Source organism: Schistocerca americana, chromosome X, assembly GCF_021461395.2.
Source record: "Schistocerca americana isolate TAMUIC-IGC-003095 chromosome X, iqSchAmer2.1, whole genome shotgun sequence".
Taxonomy (NCBI): Eukaryota; Metazoa; Arthropoda; class Insecta; order Orthoptera; family Acrididae; genus Schistocerca; species Schistocerca americana.
In genome coordinates, this window is record NC_060130.1 from 263,704,332 (window position 1) to 263,731,056 (window position 26,725).

Genomic DNA, 26,725 nt, shown 5'->3' on the forward strand with positions numbered 1-26,725 from the left:
GACTTCAGCTGTTATAGACTTTTGCAAAGACACTGATGAAACATCAACTTCTATAGCCAAGAAGCTTAAAGAGAGCATCATTAAGACTGATCTTTCAGGATTGCAACTACTTGCTTTTGGTGTGGACAACGGTTCTGTCAATCACGGACAAAACTAATCTGTTTTGAGGATTTGAAAAAAAAATGTTTCAAGCAGCACATTGTTACATACTGCACAATACTGCAAAATATGGACTAAAACTACTATTATGTGATGCTGAAATGTTAGTGGTTAAGGTACTTAATGAGTTTTCTTCAAGTGTAAAGAATGTTAGTGAGCTGAAGAACTTTTTCAAATTCCAGTGGTCAGATTACTCCACATTACCCCAGCATGTTCCTACATGCTTTTTGACTCTTTTTCTATCTGTACATAGATTGCTCCAGAACTGGCCATTGTTGAAGTCCTATTTTCTAAGCCAGGATGATGACAATACTGCAAAACTTGTTTGGACATTTGTAGACCATAAAAACAACAGTGAAGTGGTCGTAACACAACCACAGATTTACATTTATTTTCTCCACATTGTTATGCATTCATTAAATACAACCATAAAACACTCGTGGAAAGTGATTATATCCAGGTAAGTGAAATATATTTTGTATTTGTGAAGTTGCATACAGAAATTATTAATGGACAAAGATATAATTCCTTCGTTAATTACAAGAGCTGCAAAAATGTTCACCCTATGAACAGGCCAAATGATGAATGTGTTGTCAGTGTACGAAAAGAAACAGTCATGCTTTAATGACACCTTTTCTAAGACAATATCCTCAAAAATCTCCATGAAAAGGTTTGTAACATCTGAAGCTAGCAGGCTACCCACTGCAACATTGTCTGTCCGATCATAATACTGGCCATTGTAAAAAAAAAAAAAATAAATAAATAAAAAAAAAATAAAAAATAAAAAAAAAATTAAAAGAATAAGAAAACGTAAGAGTGTGCATAAATAACTTGACCACTTCACTTACAAAGAACTGGAATATTACATCCAAACAGTCTTTGACTGACACATTCATAAACAGTGTCACCACATCGAAAGAAGACCAAAATCTCAACATCACTAAGTTGAGGACAGTTAATCTGGTTGATAAAATCTGGTGAATTTTTAATATGATGTTCACAGTGTCCCACATGTGGAGAAAGGAGATTGTCTGAGTGCTTCACCAACTTGTATGTTGATGAACCAGTGGTCGATATGACAAAGTGGAATGGTATCCCATCTTTGTTGATCTTCGGTAAGGCGTAACCAGTAGGTGGTCTAGGTGCCCATGGGACAAGATTCTTAGCCTCTTCCACTAAAGAGCACTTGAGAAGGTCGGATGTCTTTCTTATTATTCTTGATGGTGGGTCACATTGGTAACCCCACATGCATTGAATGTTGAGTCGGCATATGCACGTATATGGTAATGCCACAGGCACCAGTGACATCACAGCTGGCAGCTAGTATATATAAGTGGTATGCCAGCAGCTCACTTGCAGTCATACCACTTGACAATGTCCATGGAGAGTTTGGCTGTAAGCTTGTGTAGTTTTGATCACTTTACATGGCTGGACACCCAAGAACTTTTTACGCATTTCTTGTGCACTTGATTAATTTCTTCCAGATTTTGTCACCATATTGGAGCCACGATTTTGAATTTTTCAATTTTGATATAAAAATCATTATCAAAATATCCTGTTCAGTATTAACATTTAACAGAAGGAACTGCATGTCATAGTCTGAGAGCCCATTGACTATTGGTTTTGTAATATAATTTTGTTCATTGGACTTTTCTGTAAAGATATTATCAATGGCTGTTTGTGAGCAAGTGGCTACCCTAGTGGAGAACTTTACAGTGGGAATTAAGTTGAATGACAGTGTTACTAACTCAAATAAGTTCTTATTGGGAGAGTCTTTAAGGAAATCTACATTGAAATCACCAGCAACCACTATTTCTTTGTTTTTGGTTGTTAAATGGGCCAGTACATCTTCAAGGTGGTTTACAAACAGATTAAAGTTACCTGCAAGTGCTCGATATACACTTTAATATTATGAAGGATTTTTTGTGAAATTCTAATTCTGTTGCACATGCTTCCATATGCTGTTCTAGGCAAAATTTATGAATGTCTATGTTCTTAAATTTATGACAGTTCCTAATGAATGTGGCAACTCCTCGTTTCTCCATTTCTAATCTACAAAATTGAGATGCTAACCTAAACCCCATAACACTTAAAAGTTCTATACCGGTGGTCACATGATGTTCAGACAGGCAGATTATGTCAGCTGGGTTTGAAGACTCTAATTCATCTATGCAGATAGTTAATTCATTAATTTTATTTCTCAGTCCTCGAATATTTTGATGCAATAAAGATAGCTGACATTTCACATTGACTGCGTTAAAATTTGGTAGAGTTATAATATCTGCTGACTGCTGAAAATTCTTAACCAATAGCTGTTTATGCTGATGTAATAAGCTGGAATTGTGTTTTTTGATTTCTTTCTCAAACTTAAGGTTTGTCTCAGTTCTAACGTCTCTCAAAATTTGCTTTCTTTCTGTCCTCCCTACCCTAAAAAAGGGTCTTTTCTGAACCCTATAACCACTGGTATTTTACCACTCATGACAGTGCCTCCCCCCTTTAACTTTCCTGCTATTTCCCCAGCCAATTTACCCTTCCCCTTCCTGTTGAGGTGAAGGCCATGCCTAGTATAATCCCACCTACTGACAGAATCAACAGGAACCACAACAATGTGTGACCCTGTGCCCGACATAAGCAGCCGTTCCAGCTCCAAATTAACTCTCTTGACAGAAGAGTTCAAATGAGGTCGGTCATGGCGCCCAAGAACAGATACAAACTCAACACTAGTACGCTTTGATGCTGACGCAATCTTCGCCAGGTCACACTCTATACTGTACCCAGGATCTCTGTCAATATTGTTATCTGCCCCACCAACTATAACCACGGTGTCTTCCTTAGTGAAATCTTTGCAAAGTGATCCTAAATCCTCTGTCACCCGCTCCAGACCAGCACTAGGTTTAAAAAAATTGGTGACCTGGTATTCTGATCCTAGTTCATCCTGCAAAAGTTGGCCAACACCTCTTCCATGGGAACTACCTAACAACAACACTTTCTTTCTCTTTACTGATTTCCTTACATTCTTACTTTTCAATTTGCTTCTGAAAGTTTGTTGTGCCCTGTCTACACCTGCAACTGCTTGAGGCTCACCAGCTTCTAACTGAAACAACAGGTCAAATCTATTTTCCACATTCACCATTGCAGTAGCCACCAGAAAGATCGCGGGAGGCACACATGGGCACGGCGCGTCACGGACGGTAGTTGCCGCAAGTAGAGTCCCGTCTACCAGATGGCACGCGAGAATTCGGACGCGACCTCTGCCGGCATAACAACAACTCCGGCAGCACGGGCCGTGCCCAGTCAGTTAACATCGGGCATGCTTAGGACACAGTCCCGGTCTACGCTAAGTGAAGTGCGACGTAAACGTGAACAGTGTTACTACACAATTGGCGACGAGTAGGGTCGTTCTTTCGCGTGTTGCGTCGTTGTTCCGGTTTCGCAGCTTCTCCAAAGCATGGAGGATTTGGTGCGGGTTTTGGTTGCGCAGCAGACGGAGCTCATGGCCACCATGAAACAAGTGCTTCCGGCGTTGCTCTCCACGCCGTCGGCTCCAGCGCCGTTCCCTCCTCCCTTTCCCCCGTATGACGAGACGGCGGAGGATTGGGACGCATATGAACATCGTCTTCGGCAGCATTTCCAGGCGTTTCATGTTGCCGATGCGAAGGTATGTCGTGCTCTCTTCTTGTCTTGGATATCTCCCTCGCTGTAAAGTTTTGCGGCAGCTAGCGCCGTTGCAGGAACCCTCGTCCTTGTCTTTTGACGCATTGTGTTCATTGCTGTCTTCATATTATCGCCGCCGCACGCATGTTGTGGCGGCTGGGGTCGAGTTCTATCAATGCAAGAAACAGTCCCATCAGTCTTACCGGGCGTGAGCCGCTACCCTGCACGGTCTTAGTCGCAAGTGTCATTTTGTCACGGAGCAGTCGCGAGAGTCGTATGCCCACGTTATGGTACGCGACGTCATTGTTCGTTCGGCCCCTGATAGGGAGGTCCGGCAACGGGCCCTGCAGTTAGAAGACCCTTCCCTCGAGAAAGTCCTGTCCATTACTCAATCGTATGAAGTCTCTCACGCAGCAGGTCAACAGCTGGAAGCGTGGTGCGACGTCGCGGCGGTTCAGGGCGGCGCGGCCGCGTCCACTGTGTGCGGGGTGGACGACGTGCGAGCGGTACAATCCGGCCGTTACGGCCGCTCCCGCACGGCGCGTAAACAGAATTCCGGCCGCCGGCCCCTGTTGCCGTCCTGTGCGTCGTGCTATATTCATCATGATCGGTCAGAGTGCCCCCAGCGTTGGGCCGTTTGTCGCAAATGTAATAAAAAAGGTCACATTGCTAAAGTTTGCCGCTCAGCCTCAAAAGAATCGAAGGAAGCAGGTACAGAGGACATGGACGTTGACATTCAGGAAGTTTCATCGGGCCAGGCTCCCGACGCATCGGCACGCAAACTCTTTATCGAGGTGTCGGTTCGGTCGCGCCGGTTACAACTGCAAGTAGATACGGGCGCGGCAGTTTCGTTGTTGAATGCACAAACTTATTCCGACCTTGGATCGCCCCCGTTGGCGCCAGTTTACCGGCGTCTACGCGGTTATGGTAAACAGTTCATTCCCCTACTGGGTCAGTTCACTACCGACGTGACTTACAAATCAGTCACTCGGCCTACTACTTTTATTGTTGTCAGTGATGCGAGCTCCGCTAACCTTTTTGGCCTGGATGTCTTTCAAGCTTTCGGTTTTTCTATCGCTGACACCATACAGTTGGTCTCCGAAGACGTTCCCTATCAATCATTGAAATCTTTGATCTCAGACTTTCCGGATATTTTTGAGGAGGGCCTGGGGCGTGTTTCAGATTTTGAATCTCACTTAATATTGAAGGCGTCGGCTCGCCCACGTTTTCTACGCGCGAGGCAGATCCCCTTGGCTCTCCGCCCTCAGGTAAAGGAAGAGCTAGACCGGCTGACAACCCTAGGGGTCGTTTTTCCCATTTCTTCCAGTGAGTGGGCTTCGCCCCTCGTTATTGTAAGGAAGCCCTCGGGAAAATTACGTCTTTGTGGCGATTTCAAGGCCACCATTAATTCCCAATTGGTGGTGGACACCTATCCTTTGCCTCGTGCTGATGAATTGTTCTCCGCCGTGGCGGGAGGCCAATATTTTTCGAAAATCGATCTGTCGGAGGCTTATCATCAGATACCACTTGATGAGGACTCCAAACGGCTGGCGGTCGTCAACACCCTGTTTGGCCTTTACCAATACCAGCGGTTGGCCTTTGAAATATCCAGTGCCCCAGCGATATTCCAGCGTTATCTTGAGCACGTCATGTCGACAATCCCTCATTGTATTAATTACCTGGATGACATAATTGTCACAGGCCGCAGCACGAAGGACCACTTGCACAACCTTCGCACCCTCTTTCTCAAATTCAGGTCTGTGGGCTTGCGTTGCAACCTGCATACGTCAACCTTCTTCCAACTGTCCATTGAGTATGTGGGCTACACCATCTCTTGGCGCGGCATCCAGCCACTAGGAAGTTTAGTCCAAGGTATCGTCAACCTTCCTCGGCCCGCTTCGCTGAAAGAGTTACAAGCTTTTTTAGGCAAGATAGCCTATTACCACCGGTTCATTCCCAGGGCTTCCACTATAGCCCACTGCCTGTACTGCCGTCTGCGCAAGGGTGTTCCTTTTGATTGGTCACCTGCATGCGAGCGAGCATTCACCTCGTTGAAGGGCCTCCTCACGTCAGCCCCTTGTTTGGCTACTTTTGGTCCCCATAAGCCGTTGGTCCTGGCTACAGATGCTTCGCCGTATGGGGTGGGGGCAGTCCTGGCTCATCGCAATGCAGATGGTTCCGAGCAACCACTGGCGTTTGCGTCTAAAACGCTTAGTCCCGCGCAAGCCCATTACTCACAGGTGGAAAAAGAGGGTTTGGCCATGGTCTATGCTGTTACCAAGTTTCACCCTTTCTTGTATGGCACGAAGTTTCAGTTAATCACTGACCATAAGCCGTTAATATCGTTATTTGGCCCCGCCTCTCAGATTCCGGATAGGGCGGCCCACAGACTACAGCGCTGGGCCTTGTTCCTCTCTAAGTACCATTATGACATTCATTTTCGCCCTACAGGACAGCATGCCAACGCCGACGCTCTTTCCCGTCTTCCGGTGGGCCCGGATCCTACGTTTGATCGAGAGGAGATTATGTGTTTTCATTTGGATGTGGCATCCCAACAAGCGGTTGATGGCTTCCCGATCACTAGTTCTCGAGTCGCCAGGGAAACGGCAGCTGACCCGGTTCTCCGGCAAGTAGTTCGCCTCATTCAGCAGGGGTGGTCATCCCGCCCTCCGGGCCGGGGCTCGGACCCTCTTCGTAATTATTTTCTTCTACGAGACTGCCTCTCGGTCTTGGAAGGAGTTCTCCTTCTGGCTACCGATGATACAGCTCCTCGCGTGGTTGTTCCTGCAAGTTTACGAAGGGAGGTCCTCACGTTATTACATGCGGGGCACTGGGGTGTTTCCCGTACTAAAACCGTGGCTCGCAGACATGTGTATTGGCCCGGTATTGACAGAGAAATTGAGCACTTGGTGGCCGCCTGTTCCCAGTGTGCGAGCCAACAAGCATCTCCCAGGGCAGCGTTCTCTTCATGGCCGCCGGCAACCCAAGCATGGGAATATGTTCACATCGATTTTGCGGGCCCGTTTCTCAATGGCTTTTGGCTCATTGTCATTGATGCTTATTCCCGATTCTCATATGTGGTTCGCTGCTCCTCAACCACTTCAGAAATTGAAATCCAGGCACTAGCAAAAATCTTTTCTGTTGAAGGTCTGCCAATCACCCTGGTCTCGGACAATGGACCGCAGTTTATTTCGCAGACCTTCCAGGATTTTTGTAGGCGCTTCGGTATTCGGCACGTTTGCTCTCCCCCCTTCCATCCACAATCGAATGGGGAAGCCGAGCGCATGGTGCGCACATTTAAGACGCAGACGAAAAAGTATGTGCATGAATTTCCTGCGGAGGAAGCATTGACGTTTTTCTTGACGGCATACCGGACCACACCAATGGGAGAACGCAGCCCCGCAGAGCTCCTCCATGGGCGTCAACCTAGGACTCTGCTGCACCTCCTCTGGTCTGGTCCTCGCCAGTCTTCACAAAACGGAGTACCTGGCTTTCCACTGGGTATGTCGGTCTGGGCCCGTGGGTTTGGTCGCAATCCACATTGGATACCGGCGGTGGTCCTGCGCCGAAATGGCCGCCGGTTCTATACCTTGCAGGTGGGGGACCGGGTGGTACGTCGTCACCAAAATCAGCTACGTCCACGCTCGGGCACACACCCTCCGACCTCTCGGACACCGGCTTCCCCATTGCCGGCACCTGTGTTGGTTTCGTAGGGGACATTACTTCCTCTCCCCGCTGTGACTGCTGCACTGCGATGGTTCTCAGCCTTGGCAGCCTCCAGTAGCTCCAGCACCGGCATCGCCATCGTTTGAGATGCCCCAGCAAGAGCCGGCCCGCCTAGCAGGCCCGGTTTCTCAGGAGGCTGGTTCACCTGTGCTCGTCCCTTCCACATCGACCCTGCCACTGGGTCTTGCCCCTCCCAAGGTGGAACAGGATCCGGAGTTTGACAGCTTGTCGCCCGTTCTGTCCCGGGCTCCGGTTGTGGGACAACGGGGGCCTCTTCGTGTGGGTCACTTCCAGCCATATTCGAAGGTGCCGGCTCGAGGGTTGGCAGATCCCCTCGACTGCAGCCTTCCAATGGATGTGGAGGTCATCGCTCCTGCCCGACGCTCCACCTTCCAATGCAGTGGATCACTGTGGCTTCACCCCCCAAAGGAGGAGGAGTGCAGTAGCCACCATAAAGATCGCAGGAGGCGCACATGGGCACGGCGCGTCACGGACGGTAGTTGCCGCAAGTAGAGTCCCGTGCACCAGAGGGCACGCGAGAATTCGGACGCGACCTCTGCCGGCATAACAACAACTGTGGCAGCACGGGCCGTGCCCAGTCAGTTAACATCGGGCATGCTTAGGACACAGTCCCGGTCTACGCTAAGTGAAGTGCGACATAAACGTGAACAGTGTTACTACAAACATGAAGCTGTCAGACAAAGTTCTTGTGAGTGTGTTTGAGTACTTTTTCAGTACATGTGTACCATCAGCAAACATTAAAGTTTTAAAAGAGTACTCCAATGTCCCTCACAAATTATGTATGTTGGCCAAGAATAGTAGTGGTTCAAGTATTGTAAAGGGGCAAACACACGATGTATTGCCTAAAAAGCATTGTTTTGTTGAGTACTGTGTTTGGCTTCTATATTACTGCCAAATAAAAGTACACAGATATGATACTTTTACAAGAAAGTTATGTAATAGCAATGGTAGCAGAAAGGAACCATCAACATTAGAAGTATTGAGGCCTGCTCTAGTTGCAAATAAGTTGTCATCTACAGAAGACATCCATCATGACATTACTCCAATAAAAATGTCTAATCAGTGAAGTAGTAAAGAAGACAACTCATCATACAGTTGGAAGCACTGGCTCATTCATGAAGACATAAACAAGAATGAGAATATTGTTGAGCTTTTGGACAAATCTTTCTTCAGAGCTGACAGAGCACACATACTCACACATTCACTTGCATGGCTGCCTTGTCACAGATGGCTAAATCATGCTGGCCATGCAAATGGGCTGGTGTGAGAGGTTGTATGGTGGAGGAGGCTAGGTGAAAAAGGATGTGGAGAGTGGGAGGGCAGGTTGGAAAGGGTGGCTGATGGCTTCGAGGGAGTGGTAGCAACCACACCAGACAGAGCTGTTTGTGCACGGCATATAGTGATGTGGATGAGTGGATTGGGAGGAAGAGTTTGAACAGAAGAAGTTGAAGACTGCGGAGAAGACATGAGTGCAGAATGAGTGAAGTTAAGTTACGGGAACAGGGGCAGAGTAGCTTTAGAACAGGGCATAGTGGAGATTGAGGCCATGTGGAGTACAGAATCAAAGATTATTTTGAATGAACAGTTTTCATCTATGTGATTCAGAGAAGTGTCCCTGGGGATTGGGGGGGGGGGGGGGGGGTGGAAGAGGACACAGACACTTAAGCAGCCATTGAAGTTGAGCTTGTTGTGCTCAGCAGTGTGTTCTGTTGCTGAATAGTCAACTCTTCACTGGGCTACAGTTTTCGGACTGCCATTTATTAGGATGACCAACTGTTGGTGGACATGCTCACAAGAAGGGCTGTGCAGAATTTACAGCAGAGCTAGTATATTATATGATCACTGATAGAAAGGGATATCCCTGTGACAAAATTGGAGGAAGATGTGCTGGCTGGGTCCATTGGAAAGATCTTCCACCTGAGTTTTCCATATGGGTTAGGGGTGGGGGTGGTGTATGGATGGATTAGGATATTTCATAGGTTGCGCTGTGGAACATCACTTTATGAGTGATGGGAAGATTTGTGGGCAGGATATTCCTCATTTGTCATCCTTATTAAAAGTACTTCTCTTTGATAATTCATTCATAATCACCACTAACACCTGTTCCACACCCACCTCCACACCTGACCCTTAAAACCCCATTTCATTCATCCTGCACTCACTTCTTCCTCTCTACAGTCTTCCAGTTCCTCTTTTCTCCTTCCCCCTCTCAATCCATTTCTCTGTGACATGGTGTGCTGTACACAACTCCTTTTACCTGCTCCAGAGTGACTTCCGTGTTTTTGACACCTGTCCCTCCCAGCTGTCAGCAGCCCTTCCCCAACTCTTTTCCTAACCCCTCTTCTCCTTTCTCCCCCCAACCACTACACACCACACAGTCCTTCCCCACAGCAAACATGCAATGATGGCTCACTGTAGTCATCTGAGACAATGAAGCCACGCACCTTTGCATGTGTGTATGTGTATTCTATAAGCCCTGAAGGAACCTCTCAGGTATTCAGCCAGATGTATTGATTGTTGTAGAATGATTTTTGATGGAGTAATATGCCATCATTGACAGATTATTCCTGCTGATTTATGTCCTGAGTGGTGGCTATGATATGCATACTTGCCATGTTCCCCCCTCCACTCCCAGCCCATGCCTTGACAGTGCAATACTCAACTCAAGTGGTGGGGGTGGCTCATTCTCACGGATTGAGTGGTGAACCTCATTTTGTGCACCATCTCCATAATGATCTGTCTTGTTTTGCCTCTGCTGCAGTTGGAGCAGCTTCAGTGCTAAGTTCCAAGCTTCAGTAAGTTAATCTCCATTGCCTTTTCTGATTAGGCTCTTTCATAGCAGATTTCAATGGCGTGCTTGTATACACAATCCCAAGAGAGGGATGTATTTTCTAAAATGTTTGTGTCTTCATAACTCATTTTATGGTTTGTTTTTAGACAATGCTAAACAATTACTAATTTAGTTGGCTGCTGGTGATCAGTGTGCAGTTTTCTTCAACAGCTCGAATCATGTTTCCAATGTCTGCCTTGCTGCACTTGCATAATATGTAGTATATACCAGCTTTCTGAATCCCAGATCATCTTTTACTGACAACAGAAAGCATTTAATCTTGACTGGTTGGCATTTGACGTGTTGGCATAAAATTCTGCAAATTTTCCCAATATGTTCCCAGCATTTGGGATGTAATCTGTCACCATGGGCTTAATTTCCTCAGGTGTCAGCTGTGTAACCTGTCTGAAGGTGGACCAAATTTAGCAGTCACTATAAACATTTTTCTGAGTCACAGCCTTGAGATGAGATAGTTCTGGTGCTAAAATTTCTTCATCGGGAATCACATGTGCTCTGTGGATCAGCGTGTTTAGCAATCCTTCCCCTTGTGATCCACGATAACCAGCAGGACATATGAAAGTACTGTTTTATGGGAGCTGCCTTGTGGTAGATACTCTGTCACAAATTTCTCTCTTATCTTCTCTGTATGAATACATACAAGAATGGTAACTGGCTGTTTTGCTCCACTTCAAGGTGAACTGTATTTCAAAGTGCGTGGAGTTCTGGTGTTCCAAGGAAACTTGCTTATTTCCTGTATGACTACATGAGGAAAGTATAGCCAACAAATCTGCAGAAAACTGTTGGTTTGAATGGTGCTGAGTCTAGCACTTTTGTCTTCAAAGTCTTCCATGTATATATTAGTAACCACAGTTGACAGATGGCTACCCATAACTACTCCATTAGTTTGTTCATAGTAGGCAGTGCTGATCTAACAGAAAATCTGTGGACATCAGTACTAAACTAAAAAGTTTTGTGAATGGGGACCTATATTTGTTACCAATTAGTCCCAATTATCAAGTAATCATTAATTTCCTTGATATCTGGGAACACTATGTAGTAGATGATTTCATAACAGGTACAACTCTTTTGACTAACAAACTATATCAACCCAGAGATCACAGATTATTAAATTTGTGTCTAAAATAAGTGATATTTCGCCATAAACCAAACATCATTTCATAAAACTTTTAGCCCAGTCACTCAGTGCAGATAGTATCATTCCTTGCAACCTTCAGATACATGTGTTATGTTCAAACTGCTTTTCTTTGTTGAAATTTAGCTAAGACTATTTGTATTAATAAAAAATAAAATGAAATTATTTGTGTGTGTTTTGAACTGAATTGAAACTCGAATATCTGGAACAAGCCTCTAGGTCCTGGAAGCAACATTTGACAGCAGTTTATATAAAACTTGGCCTCCATGAGACAAATGCACACTTATGTGAATACATCATCCAAGGCACAAATAATCAATTAAATCTTACAGTACATTGTGATGATGGACTGACAGCTGATAAGGATCCTGTTACAATTGCTATCTGCTGAGGTAGCTACGGAGAGAACTTGTTATCATATCTGGAACATAACTAACTACTTGGCATGCAAGCAGAACAGTTAGCAGACGGTTCAAATTTTCTACATTTACTGGTGCCAGCAGGTTGTTAATAGGAGCCAGACCAGACAGTGCCATCTCAGTCAACAGTGTTAAACAGTTTATTGGGAAACCTATGAAGATTCCTTGAAATTCCATGTAAAGAGTAAAGAAGTATGTTAAAGTCGCTTTAAATTATGGTATTTATCCATCAGTACAAGAAAATTATCTTCAGGCCTACTAAGATGCAAGTTATGGCAGTGATATACAAGGCAGTATATTCACAACAGGTCTGGTGTCATAACAGGTTGAATCAACTATCAGTCTGAGTTCAACAAAGCAAAGCTTAGTAGCAGTGTTCACAACTGAGGCCTAATTTGTAAGTCTTAGGTTTTCTTCTCCAACACTTAAGCACCTGGCAGTGCTTCATGCTCAGTGAAAGATGCACAGTCATACACTGTTTCAGATTCAGTTTACATGTCATAGTTTCTAATAAATGAGTTGATGGAGCTGGTTTGCATACCACTGTGTAGTAATGTCACATCACTTTTGATAGGGATATACTTGATACAACTCAGCAGTGTTCAAGCAACATTTTGTGTTTTGTCCTAGTTGGCAGTTTTTTTCTAAAAAAAAAGTAAAGACGGTTGGTTGATATTCAGTACACAACAATATTATTTATGTTGGATAGCAGTTAATGTAAACTGCAAAAAAAATTTTGATGCTGTTTTTATTCAATAATGTAATTCCTCGAGGCAGCCCATATCTCTGAAAATTCTGTTTCATTTAATATCCTGAAGCCGTCTATGCTGCACTTGGACAGTTTTGCCACCCCTCCAACTTCTTGTCCCAAATGACTGCTTGTGTTTTTTGGGCCTCAAACCATCAATGTGTGCAATAAATGTCCTCTGGAAACAGTTCATGTGTTTTGGTCCTTAGGAATGACACTAAAGAGTTCTAGAGTTCCTATAATATCACCAGACCATACCAGTCTGTGGAATTAAATAATTGGAGGAGTAAAGGTAAGAAGAAGAGGTGAGGACTGCTGGCTTTGCTCGCAGAGTGCAAGCAGAGCTAACCCAGAGTTAATCAGGGTCCTTTGATTTGGAGGCAAGTATAGAGTCCCACGCACAGGCAAAGTTTCGGCTGTAGAGTTTTAGATCTGTGTTATAGGGTGAAGACTCATAGGATTCTCCTCGGCAGGTCAGGTACACATTACATAGAGAAAGCAGGTACTGGGGTACCAGAATACTCTTGGAGTGCACATAGGGGCTTCTTAGGCTAGGTGACAGTTTAAGATTCTCTGATGAATGCTCATGGGTTTATATACAGAGAACAAGATCAGGCTGTGTACAGAGTAAAAATATTTTGAATTTCAAACTTTTAACAGTAAATTGTTGTAGCATTTGTAACAAAGTCCCTGAATTTACCAACCTTCATAAAAGCAGTGACACTCAAATTACACTTGGAATCAAGAGATGGATAAAACCCAAAGTAGAAAGCTACAAAATATTTAAGTAAGTGTGGAACATACATTGAAAAGACAGGTTAGGTACCATAGGAGGGAGAGTGTTTATTGCAATCACAAAAATATTATCCCTGTTGAGGTCAAAAGTGAGTCTGATTTTGAAGTTTTCCAACATGAGTAAGTGGCCTTGGTGAACTCAAGTTAATTGCCAGATATTTTTACCAGCCACCCAATTCTCCTGTAAAAGTTGTAAATCATTCAAAGGAAATCTATATTCAATAGTGCAGAACTACCCTGCTCATGCAGTATTAGTTGAAAGCAACTTTAGCCTACTGAGTGCAGACTGGGACACCTGTGGATTGATTGCAGGTGGTATGGACAGACAATCTGGTGAAGTAGTCCTGAACACAATTTCCAAACAGTGTCTTGAGCAAGTTGTTTGACAACTCTCATTCAATGAAAATATTTTAGACCTTATAGCTACAAACAAGTGTGTCCCTATCAGCAGAGTCAGTACAGAGGCAGGGATCAGTGATCACGATGTCATCGTAGCAATGATGGTTACTAAAGGTAATGAATCCATCAAGAAGGCTAGGAGAGTTTTTATGCTCAAAAGAGCCAATAACAGTTGTTAGCATCCTACTTAGAAATTAAATGGGCATAATTTAGTTCCAGTATGATGGACATAGAGGAATAATGGGCAAAGTTTAAACTGATTGTAAATCACATTCTGGAGAGGTATGTGCTGAGTAAATGGTTTGAGGATGGAAAAGACCCAAAATGGTTTAACAACAAAATTTGGAAAATGCTGAGGAAATGGGGATTGTTGCATCCTCAATTCAAAGAAGAATGCAGAAATGTTGACAGGCAAAAGTTAATAGAAATTTGTGCACCTACAAAAAGATCAATTCATGAGACATACAAATTCCACCAGAAATTTGTGCACCTACAAAAAGATCAATTCATGAGACATACAAATTCCACCATCATTAGAAAAAGATCTTGCTGAGAAAATTCTGGTCATGAGTAAAATTGCTAAATAGGCCAAAGGCTTGTTGCCCAATCTGGTGTGGCAATAGAAACAGCAAAAGAAAAGCTGAAGTTTTAAATTACACATTCAAACATCACATCTTCTATAGAGGACATAGAAACTGGCATCCCTTGCACTGAGAAGCAACTGAAAAAATTGGAAACAAGTAAGTCAAGAGGTTCAGAGGGAATTCCAGTTCAGATTTAAAGATAGTTCTCTTCAGCATTAGCCTCTTACTTAGATTGTTTTTATTTTGAATCTCTCATCCAGTGAAAAACACCAAGTCACTGGAAGAATGTGCAGGTGACTCCCATATAAGAAAGGTAACAGGATGGATACACAAAATTACATGGCAATACCCTTAACATTGATTTGCTGCAGAATTATTGAGTGTCTTCTAAGTTCAAATATATAAATCTCACCAAGATGGAAAAGCTTCTGTTCGCAAATCAGCAAGGGTTTAGAAAACATTACGTATCAAAAACTCAGCTTGTGCTTTTCTCACATGATATATTGTAAACCATGGATGAAGGACATCAAGCAGATTTCATATTTCTAGATTTTCGGAAAGCTTTTGACACAGCATGCCATTGCAGACTGTTAATGAAGGTCCAAGCATATGGAGTAAGACCTCAGATATGTGTGTGACTTTGAGTCTTTTTAATAGAACCCAATATGTTGTCCTGCATGTTGAGTGTTCACCAGAGACAAAAGTATTGTCTGGAGTGCCCCAGAGAACTATGATAGTTTCCCCCTTGTTCTGTACATACATAAACAGTCTGATGGATAGTATGAGGACCAATCTGTGACTGTTTACTGATAATACTGTAGTGTATGGGAAAGTGGCTCTAGGAGGACACAGGATGATTTAGACAGAATTTTTATTTGGTGTGATCAATGACAGCTTGCTTTAAATGTAGAAAAATGTATGTTAATGCAGATGAGTTTGGAAGAACAGTGTATTATGTCCAGTTACAATTTTAATGGCAAGCTGCTTGACCCAGTCACACCAATTAAGCATTTCGGTGTAATATTGCAAAGCAATATGAAATGGAACGAGCACACAAAGAGGATTGAGGAAGGAGTGTCATGGCCCTAGGTACATCTCATAAGAATATTATCATGAAACCTGAACCAGACAAGGGGTTGAGGATGTTTGGTGGCTTGGAAGGTTTCCTCTAGATGGTCAATAAACAGGCTGGCAAAGTAATCTTCAGATCCTGTCAAACCCTGTCCCTCACAAACCTCTTATTAAAGGAAAATGTTACCATGGCATAGGCATCTGTAAACCACATCTGCTCCTTCCATAATATACTGTTACTATGTAACCCCAGTTACATATGTCCTGTTTCCTAAACTGAAATCCTTTGCCTTCAACAGCTGGAAGAACACAATAGATACAACCATCTTATCACTGACCATAAACCATTCTTGTCACTTTTTGAAACTAAGGAAAAATTTCCGGAATACATGGCCCATTGCCATCATCAGTGATCTCTCTATTTTACAAACTTCCAATACTTCATTCACTATTGCACTTCCAATCAACATTCTAATGTTGATGCATTTTCTCACCTTCTGACAGGTCCGGGTTGTGAATTTTACCACCAGGAGACAGTTTTTTTTTTTTTTTTTCAGTTAAGCAACCAACTGGAACAATAAATCATTTTATATGTTTCCAATAAGTTATCAGGATGTTGCTACAGCATCCAGGCACAACCCACTTCTTCAAAGGGTCTTGCAATTTGACAAGTCAGTTATCCTAACAAGCACTCTGATGCAACACTGTCTAAGCTTTACTGTTTTTTTCATGAGTGGAATCAACTTCTGATTTACAGTAGATGACATATAGTGCTGGGTGGTGGTGCTATCCTCCCTGCAACCTTTGGTGTTCCAAATTCTGCTTGGAAATTTAAAGGGTGAAGTATCTGGCGAAGCAGCTGGCACACTGCCATGTCTACTGGCCTGATATGAATGATAAAATGTTGCATGGGTGGTTCAACAGTGTGCCATTTGCACAGCACACCAGTCAGCCCCAACTCTCACTCTCCATAGCCAGCACCAACACAGCTGTGGGATCAAGATCACACTGACTTCACGGTCACTTTCTCAGTTCCATGTGGTTAATTATTGTGGACTCCTTCCCCCACTTTCCATATGTTGTCCACATCCAGTAGACAACAATGGCTGCCATGATGGGATCACTGGAGCAAATCATCTCTATTGAGGTGACTGACAATGTTCTCCAATTAACAACAATAAATTTCAAAAGGTTTTCCTTTTTTTGTACAGTCAAAGTTCAAATTTTAAAAGTGTTAGGGTCTGCTAAATCAGCTTCAGTGTTAACTAACTTTCTAGCTTTTTATAGGATCACACCAGCAATGGTTCAAACCTAGCAGAGCTTCTTTCTGGATGCCCTCATAGGGTGCTTCTGGAACTCCTGTTTTTTCACCTGCGGACCAGCCACATCATTTGTGGGTACCCTTGATGGGAACACACACAAGCTCCTCACTACTGGTCAAGGGCACACTGCAGAATAACATGGCAAGAAATCCAGGAATATTTTATTACACTGGCATGCCATGAAAATCTTCATTTAGAATGTGGAAGTTGTCGGACATAGGTAACATAAAGATAGAAAAGATAACATGCCGTGTTTAGCTTTGTTTTTGTATATTGGCATATGGGATCTTTTTTGGAGTATTTCATGAAGCCAAGCTAATGTTTTCAGAGAGTAAAGTATCAAAACTCTGAGTGAAACTTCCTGGCAGATTAAAACTGTGTGCCCGACCGAGACTCGAACTCGGGACCTTTGCCTTTCGCGGGCAAGTGCTCTACCATCCGAGCTACTGAAGCACGACTCATGCCCAGTCTCACAGCTTTACTTCTGCCAGTATCTCATCTCTCACCTTCCAAACTTTACAGAGCACTTGCCCGCGAAAGGCAAAGGTCCCGAATTTGAGTCTCGGTCGGGCACACAGTTTTAATCTGCCAGGAAGTTTCATATCAGCGCACACTCCACTGCAGAGTGAAAATCTCATTCTGAAAACTCTGAGTATTATGAAAAATTTGGCTTCTGTTCACCCTCCGTGCAGTGATGTGATCAGTGGAAGTAAGTGTTCTAAACTAATTTTTGATTTGATGATGTGTGGCTTCTATAGCCCAAGAATTATCATATACAGATTTACATGTTTTGTGAGAAGTTTGTTGTTACCTGTTATATGAAAATATGTTTCTGATTTTGTTGACTTACTCCACATGTATGAGAATCATTTTACTTAGAATCTGTGTAACAAAAATTTGTATTATGTATTCTTGTTTTTATAACATATTCTATATTCCTGATGATCTCCTCACTACGGATCTATGGAACAAAATGTATATGTAATCTAACCTAATTGATTAGTTAATCAACTTTTGGGAACACAAAAAAGTCCAGAGGTATTAAGCTATCTATGATTCACACCCAGGTACCAGTTATCACACTCTATGTAACTCCCAGCAGTTTTCTTGGTCTGTGAATTAAAATTTTTCTGTGAGTGCCCCTGTCCCCACACCCTGAAAGTGATGTCATATGCTGTTATTGAATGCTCCATAGTTGCTGGGTAGTTATGTGGAGGGGGTCAGGGTCTGTTGGCACTTACTCAGCTATGCCTTCTTTCTTTTTAGTGTAATGTAACATATGAACACCAGACTGCACCAGGAGACAATAGTTGAGGTGTATGTGAGTGTGTATATGCTTCTTACCAAATGATGTAGGCTTTGAAAACTTATCAGTCTATGGTCCTTTCCACATGCTTCCTGCTGAGCACTGACTCTGCCATTTTGGTGAGCACCTGAGCAATTATATACTCTCCTATACATCTCGTACTTCATCTTATTTCATCTTGAATTTTTCACTGACGTCTTTCGCCAGTGTGTTGTTTCAGTCACACCAGTAAACACGTAATGAGCAGAGCTACTTTAGATTCAATTGTACCATTTAGCTACATTATAGATATGCAAAGAAGAAGGATATTTGTGGTTTAACATGCCTGCTTTAGGACTAAAATGAGTGTAAATTTAATAATTGCATGTACATACACACATCATAAAAAGTTTTGCATCACCCCACTTCCCAGAACTCCTGAAGATAGACATTGACTGTGGATATTGTATCACAGACGCAGTCCCTTTGACAGTTCAGAGATGTCACTAAACCCACCCAAAGAAGTAAACAACCATGCATGAGCAGTAGCTATTAGATGGAGCGGGTCCGACAGCCAATCAGTTCCAGTCATTCCACCAGGAAGGAGGTACACGGCTCATATTGTCTGTAGTTCAACCATGCCTAGACGGTCAATACCACAGTTTGATTGTGTCCCTATTGTTACTTTGCACCAGGAAGGGCTCTCAATAAGGGAAGTGTCCAGGCGTTTTGGAGTGAACCAAAGTGATGTTTTTCGGACATGGAAGAGATACAGAGAGACAGGAACTGTCAATGACATGCCTCGCTCAGCCGCCCAAGGGCTACTACAGCAGTGGATGACTGCTACCTATGGATTATTGCTCGGAGGAATGCTGACAGCAACGCCACCATGTGGAATAATGCTTTTTGTGCAGCCACAGGACATCGTGTTATGACTCAAACTGTGTGCAATAGGCTGCATGATGCGCAACTTCACTCCTGATGTCCATAGCAAGGTCTATCTTTGCATCCACAACACCATGCAGCACGGTACAGATGGGCCCAACAACATGCTGAATGAACCATTCAGGATTGGCATCACATTCTCTTCACTGATGAGTGTCGCACATTCCTTCAACCAGACAATCATCGGAGACATATTTGGAGACAACCCGGTCAGGCTGAACGCCTTAGACACGCTGTGCAGTAAGTGCAGTAAGGTGGAGGTTCCCTGCTGTTTTGGGGTGGGACTATGTGGGGCTGATGTACGCCGCTGGTGGTCATGGAAGGTACTGTAATGGCTGTACGATATCTGAATGCCATCCTTGGACCAATAGTGCAACCATCTCAGCAGCATATTGGCGAGGCGTTCGTCTTCATGGATGACAATTCTTGCCCCCATCATGCATATATTGTGAATGACTTCCTTCACGATAATGACATCGCTCCACTAGACTGGCCAGCATGCTTTCCAGACATGAACCCTATCGAACATGCCCGGGATAGATTGAAAATGTCTGTTTATGGACAACACAACCCACCAAATACTCTGAGGGATCTATGCTGAATCGCTGTTGAGGAATGGTACAATCTGGACCAACAGTACCTTGATGAACTTGTGGATAGTATGCCATGATGAATACACGTCATCCTCAGACTGATAGTGCAACCAAATTGGCAGCATATTGGCGAGGCATTCGTCTTCATGGATGACTATTCTCCTTCAGGATAATGACATTGCTCAACTACAGTGGTCAGCATGTTCTCCAGACGTGAACCCTATTGAATATGACTGTGATAGATTGAAAAGGGCTGTTTATGGACGATGTGACCCACCATCCATTCAGAGGTTCAAATGGCTCTGAGCACTATGGGACTCAACATCTTAGGTCATAAGTCCCCTAGAACTTAGAACTGCTTAAACCTAACTAACCTAAGGACATCACACACACCCATGCCTGAGGCAGGATTCGAACCTGCGACCGTAGCAGTCCCGCGGTTCCGGACTGCAGCGCCAGAACGGATAGACCACCGCGGCCAGCTCCATTCAGAGGGCTCTACACCAAATCGCTGTTGAGGAGTGGGACAATCTGGACCAACAGTGCCTTGATGAACTTGTTGGTAGTATGCCATGACAAATACAGGCATGCAACAATGCAAGAAGATGTGCTATTGGGTATTAGAGGTACCGGTGTGTACAGCAACCTGGATCATCACCTCTGAAGGTCTCACTGTATGATGGAACAACATGCAATGTGCGGCTTTCATGAGCAATAAAAAGGGCAGAAATGATGTTTATGATGATCTCTATTTCAATTTTCTGTATGGGTTATGCTAAACTTTTTTTGATGTGTGTGTTTGTTTCTTGTGACAAATATTTATTGAATACTGCATGTTTCCTAATATATGTTATGTTCTTCTTATGGTTCTTAAATCAAATATAGAATGAAGGAGGGACAACAGTTTTAGACTCTTCCACAGGGCTTGATTTGTGATGGTACACACCAGTATGCCATACTGGTACCTCTAATGAAAAAAAAAAAAAAAAAATCAGAATAAAAAATTTTGAGATGTGGTATGATAGAACTTTTGTTGTGGGTGAAGCAATGTAAAACAATTGTTGTATTCATGCTTTTAAAATGCTCAGAAAAGCATTACAACGACTTTTAATAAGTCAAGAAAATCTTTGTAAGGTCAAAGTATCACAATTTCTTTTTTAACAAATCAAGTATTTCTGTTACATATATGTTTTGTCAATTTTCTGCACTGAATTAATATTACATTTCTTCGAATGTTTCCCATTTATTTGACCTCAGCCTTTACAGTTTTCTAACGTTGTTCCAAAATGACTCGAAATTGCTGCATTAAATGCTTCTCACATAAAGCACGCAAAAACATTATATCAGTTTGTATCAGTTGCTTATAACTAAACTAACAGTGTTCTAAGTGCTGCATTGAGGGCTATATACACTGCAGGATGCTGAAATATCATAGGCATGTTCATTAATTGATGCACTTGTGGAGTATGCTGAAAAAAATAATAGTTTCACTTTCTGCACTTCCTGCTACCAGGTGAAAATATGGCACTGTAAGCAGTCAGAATGTGAGATGTTTCATTTTGGACTCGGTATGATGTTTGTTGTTTGATGACACTTATAGATTCATTTTGTGAAGTGACTCTTGGTTTGAAGGATTCAGAAAACTGAAGTTTTCCATATGAAACACAATGGCTATTGAGAAGAAAGACAGTGCACTGCTGGTAAAATTGTTTTACCACAACTACTTCACCAGCACAATAGCAGCACTACACTGTGGGAATACTGCTGACACAAATAGCTGCAATAAATGGGCTAAAGAAGATGATCAAGGAATTCAAGGACATGGGTGAATTAGGTGGTGCAGTAGGGAGAGGGAGGTGGCCCATTCCCAAGGGAATGTTGTTGTAGCTATAGCTAATCATGCATCACATGCCTCAGATTCTACAGCCAATACTAAAGCTGTGTCATGGGAATTGCATCTCCCCTAGTCAACAGCACAAAAAATTTTGCAGAGCATTTTACACTGGTATCACTACACGATTCAAAATGTGCACAAAGGAAGCCCTAAGGTAGGCTACAATGACATGACTTTATTGATATCCTTACAACATTCAGAACATATAGCAAATGAAGCCACAAGACAGGTTTTTGATACACATGGAAACAGATAATATGGGCCGGGAAATATTCTTTGGACAGATGAGCCACATTTTACTCTGTGTGTTGCCATGAATGCACAGAAACATAATATATGAGTGATACTCCACAACATGTTGTGCAGTAACATCTGTTTCACTTAGCTTACATGAATGTGTTGTGTAGTTTCACAAGATCTTTAATTCTGAATCTATTTTTCTTTGAGAAGACCTTGTGGGCCTGTTAGGTGTAAACTGACATCTGCATGTTGCAAGGACATCCTTGTGCAACACGTGATTCCAGCTTTGCATGAATGCAACTGTGTCCACACAACTGTTTTCATGCAAGCTGTGATGATACTGCATGTTGCTTGGCAGGTGAAAGATTTCCTTTAAGAAACCTTTGGTAGTGACTGCATAATCTTTAGGCAATTTCAAGATGTGTGACCATCCAGATCCCTCACTGAGGCAACCAGAGACAGTAGTTTCGTGTGTATGAGTTGTATTTGGGTGAATGTGTGTTCTCTACTCCAGAAGAAGGCCTTTTGGATGAAATCTTATTTGTTTAGCAGTCTTTTTGTTGTGCCGCTCCGTTACTCATCATCTCCATTGTATGGTGAACAGCAGTCTATCATTTTCATAATATTGTCATTATTCCATCTTGTATTGTCTATTTTTTGATAGTTTATTATTTCCAGTATTTTGTGCACATATTCCAAGATACTGGAAAACTTTTTTTCCAAGAGAATGTAGTGTTTCTCCAAACTGTTGAAGTTTGACCACCATTTCTTTCAGAAGGCCTATGCTATATCAAAAATAGACAGTGCCTTCACATACTGTTGATATTACATTACACTGATATATTATTCTGTATGACTCTTTATTTGTTAGTGTAAAACTTGATTCCATTTGATAAATTTCATGACCAAGGTTCCAAAATTTAATTTAACAAATAAAGAATACACAAAATCAATGCAGAAACTTAAAACACAGTTTTAAATTGAATGTAGTCTTGAATTTACCTGAAATCAGACATAACTTTAATAAGACTTAAAAGGAAAATGCAGTGTACAATTAAAAATTACTCTTATTTCATAAAATTCACAACAAAACGTTTATTCACAAACTGAAAAACATGTAATACAATAACAAAAAGTAAGGGTGCCTGTCTCATCATGTATTCACAATTTTCAGAATTATGCCCAAATACACACATTATTTTAATTTTCATGGGTTTCACAATTGTATTTTCTTATGGAAATTCCATTATAGATTTGTAAAATATTTTGTGTAAGAAAGGATAGGGGTTTATTTCATTAATAAATTCTGTACGATGGTTCTGAAATCATCTAATGAAGTAGTGGTTGGACTGCATGTATGATATATTTTGATACACAACTCCTGCAGAATTTGACAAACAAATATCATGCACTTGAAGAACAATACTGATAACTGTGAAGAATTTTATGTATATCATATTTCTGAAAGTCACAATTTCAGTACTGATAACTTTTTCTCTTCACAATAGCACCTACTCATCATCACAGACTAGCCATGGAGAAAGTAACTAAAGGAGGGATTAAAAGTTTGTGAAAACAAATGGCTTTTATTTTCTGTGGGAGAAATCCACTCAGTCAATGTTATTTTTTCTTAACTAATACTTGGTAGGAAAAGAGAACAGAAGCCAGATCTTTCAGAACTAGTTGTAAGTTCAATCAGTTTCACTTCCAGTAAAGTATGTTCAGACACTAATGACTGTGCATGTGCACTGAGAATTATAATAAATGTTCTTCCTAATATAGTAAACATCATATATTCCTTTTACTAATTATTCTTTAATACAATACTCTCTAAATAAATAACATTCAGGTAATAGAAGTGCACACATCTTTGACTGCTTATACTATAAATACAGAACACACATTAAAATATACAAACACAGGTACAAACATAATTTATTCTTATATTAAGCTGTCTTCAATTCTTAAGCTTCACTGCCATGGTAAAAATAAAATACATCCACATTTACACATACTATTACAGGCTCCTATCATTCACTGATTCATACTTAACTTAAATTATAAGCTATTAAATTTTTGTGATGAAACATTTGAGATCAATCATCTCCATTTTAACATTTTACCAGTCGGCAATCAATTATGCTCTGACGGAAAAAGTTATTATTTTTCCGCAGAAGAGCCACACATAAGTATCCACAATTCTTAGTGATTGTCCAAGCAATACTTTTTTTTTTAATCTTCCCCTTGTGAAGATCATGTATGCAATTATTTTATGAAATATCCATTATGCAATACTATTACATCAATGAAATCATCGATAGTTCCTGTCATGAGATTAACTTTCTGCATCTAGTTGCAGTTCACTTATGTTTGATAGCAACTGTGCCAACATGTTACTATTAAGAAAACTGACAGTGACATTACAAATATTTAGGTACCAGAAAATAAGACAGACAAGCTGTCTTTTTGATCACAGAGATTTGTGTGTAGCAGAAGTAATTGCATGTAGGGTAAAAAAACATATTGTACTTAGATGCTATACTTTAGCACTGATACTGAGGTCAAGAGGCAAATCTTGTTCTGCTGTGCATGCAGGGTTTTGAGGTTCCCATAAGTTCCATGGAACATTGACCCAGAGGCTGGGGAAGTTTGTACTCGAAGGTTTCAGAGGAATTGTGACCTCTGACAGCTGTTCCTTTGTACACAGATAATGGCGATAGGTTTTGACATGTTTTCGAAGTGAACTTGGATCTGTGTATCGTTTGGAGCAGCCTGGTACCTTACATGTATATGGTTTGTCCACAGAGTGGGTTCTTGTATGCTTGAAGCGGTCACTTGAGTTTGAATAAGCCTTTCCACATCCTGGTACGGGACATATATATGGACGTTCACCTGTAATATGAAATGCATTAGCTAATAATTTTTGGCATAAAATAAAGGATACAATAAATTCCCATAATTTGTTTCTTAAATTTAAGACAGCTGGCTACAAATCATATAATTCCTAGACTTCATCTAACACAAAAATAAGCAGTAAAGTATATTCCCTTTTTAGGACCTTACTGCTCACATTTTATAAGTTTTTAAAATAAAATATTGTGAATGGAGCATGGTAAGGACCATTCTTGTATCCAATGTGTCTTAGTGATTATTAGCTACACAAACAGTAGAAGAAGTCTAAAATATGTAAGGTGAGGTCAATTGAAGCTACATTAGAAAGTGTGTGTGAAGAACAAATATCTCATAAGTATTGTAATATTTTACTAGAATTGTGTAGTACAACTCTGGGAGATGAAAGGAGAACTTCGCCACTTATTTCTTACTGTAGAAGGAATAGATAAAACTTAATAGTTCTTCATTAGGTGACAGTACTGATGACAGTTACATATTTCATTACAGACTGGAGCATCTGTTGCAAGCAAACTGTTCCTTTACCACATTATTTCAGACACTATAGTCCTAAAATAGTCCTAAACAAAAGTTGGGTAAACATACTACGGTTAAGTACCTTAATTCATATGGTGATAAATACTGACCTGTATGAGAACGTGCATGGATTTTTAAATTTTCTGCTCTGCTAAAACTCTTATCACATTTGAAACAATGATGAGGCTTCTCATTAGTGTGTGTTCGCACGTGCACCAACATCTTATACCTGAAAAAAGTTGCTCTGTCAGTTCTCAAAATGGTACAAAAACCTGTAGAATAAATTGCATTTGTTGTTTAAATTTGCTGCGTTTGCTTCGAAAGATAGATGAATGTGTTGAAAACAGTCTTTTACCATGTTTAATATATGTTATGGACCATTGTTTTAATTTATTTTCCCAGTTTTTCTATCTGTGTCATGTACTGCTTATTTCTGGATGTACGTATTACAGCCATATCCCTCAATATTCTTTATAATGTAGATCAAACTTCAGAGTTCCCTACAATTTTTAGTCCCTACTGTTCCAGTATGTTTCCCACTGATTCGTCCCACTAGAGATAATGATAAGCTAAAGACAATTTCCCTTTCTTAGTACATTATAGCCCTTTCAGTACATATTTGTCTTCAGGCAGTCTTAATTTTCTTTCAGTCTTCTGCAACTGCTATTTTGTCTTTTCAGCAAATGCTTTTCCTCCTTGCACTACTATGTTTCTTACAAATTTCTTACTTGAATATTTTTTTAATAATTTTATTCCCTCCATTGCAGATACCCTGTACTTTTTATGTTTCATCTCCAGTTATGTTACTTCTGAAATTACAAAACACACTGTGTTGATTCTCACCTTTCTTTTACTGTAATTTCTGGCCTCACTTTAATTAGTTTCATAAAATGCTCCTGGCTGAAAGACTTGGTTTTCCAATAACAAGTCATCTGATTTTCCTTAGTTACAGTTAAGAGAGTAATATTTCATATATACCTTTATATTTTTTCTCTTTTGGCTTATATTATTTAAAGGTCCAGAAAAAATTATTATATTGTTTCCTTTGTCAAGAGATTGGTTTGAGCTATAACGTTTTCATACTTCATATCCAGTACGTATTGATCAACCACCTTCATTATGGCTATATGGTGCTTTAATACATATATCTACACCTGAAACTCCTACAAAAAAGCCATTTCAAACATAAAGTTCCTAGCTATTACAGTATGGAAGATACTAAATGTATCTCCAGCACCAATATTGTTTTAAAGATCCAGCTGTTGATTTACTAATTCTTCTGCGACAGCATATTCTTCTGTTTGTTCTTTTAGTACATAATCTAAATCTATTAAATACTGATTTTTGTACGCATCCAGTATGGGTCTGTAAGATTCCCTCACTTCTATTTGATGGCTTGTTGCATATGCCTTCTTCATTATTACGTTCATACTTTTCTCTCCCCTTATCTTGCACACCAAA

At 41.4% G+C, this 26,725-nt stretch overlaps 1 protein-coding gene across 4 annotated transcripts in view; it reads right to left on the reverse strand.

The window, feature by feature from the left end:
* Window positions 1–22,865: 22,865 nt before the first annotated feature.
* LOC124555300 (zinc finger protein GLIS2 homolog) overlaps window positions 22,866–26,725 on the reverse strand; it is a 137,198-nt gene continuing 133,338 nt past the window's right edge. For 3 of the 4 annotated variants that reach the window (XM_047129172.1, XM_047129173.1, XM_047129171.1), the window contains 2 exons: window positions 25,375–25,493; window positions 22,866–24,730 (listed from right to left, as the gene is read on the reverse strand). In XM_047129172.1, coding sequence (XP_046985128.1) covers window positions 24,375–24,730; window positions 25,375–25,493 — 475 coding nt within the window. In that variant the 3' untranslated portion in view covers window positions 22,866–24,374. The remainder of the gene's footprint in view (window positions 24,731–25,374; window positions 25,494–26,725) is intronic. The other variant, XM_047129174.1, reaches the window with a different exon arrangement.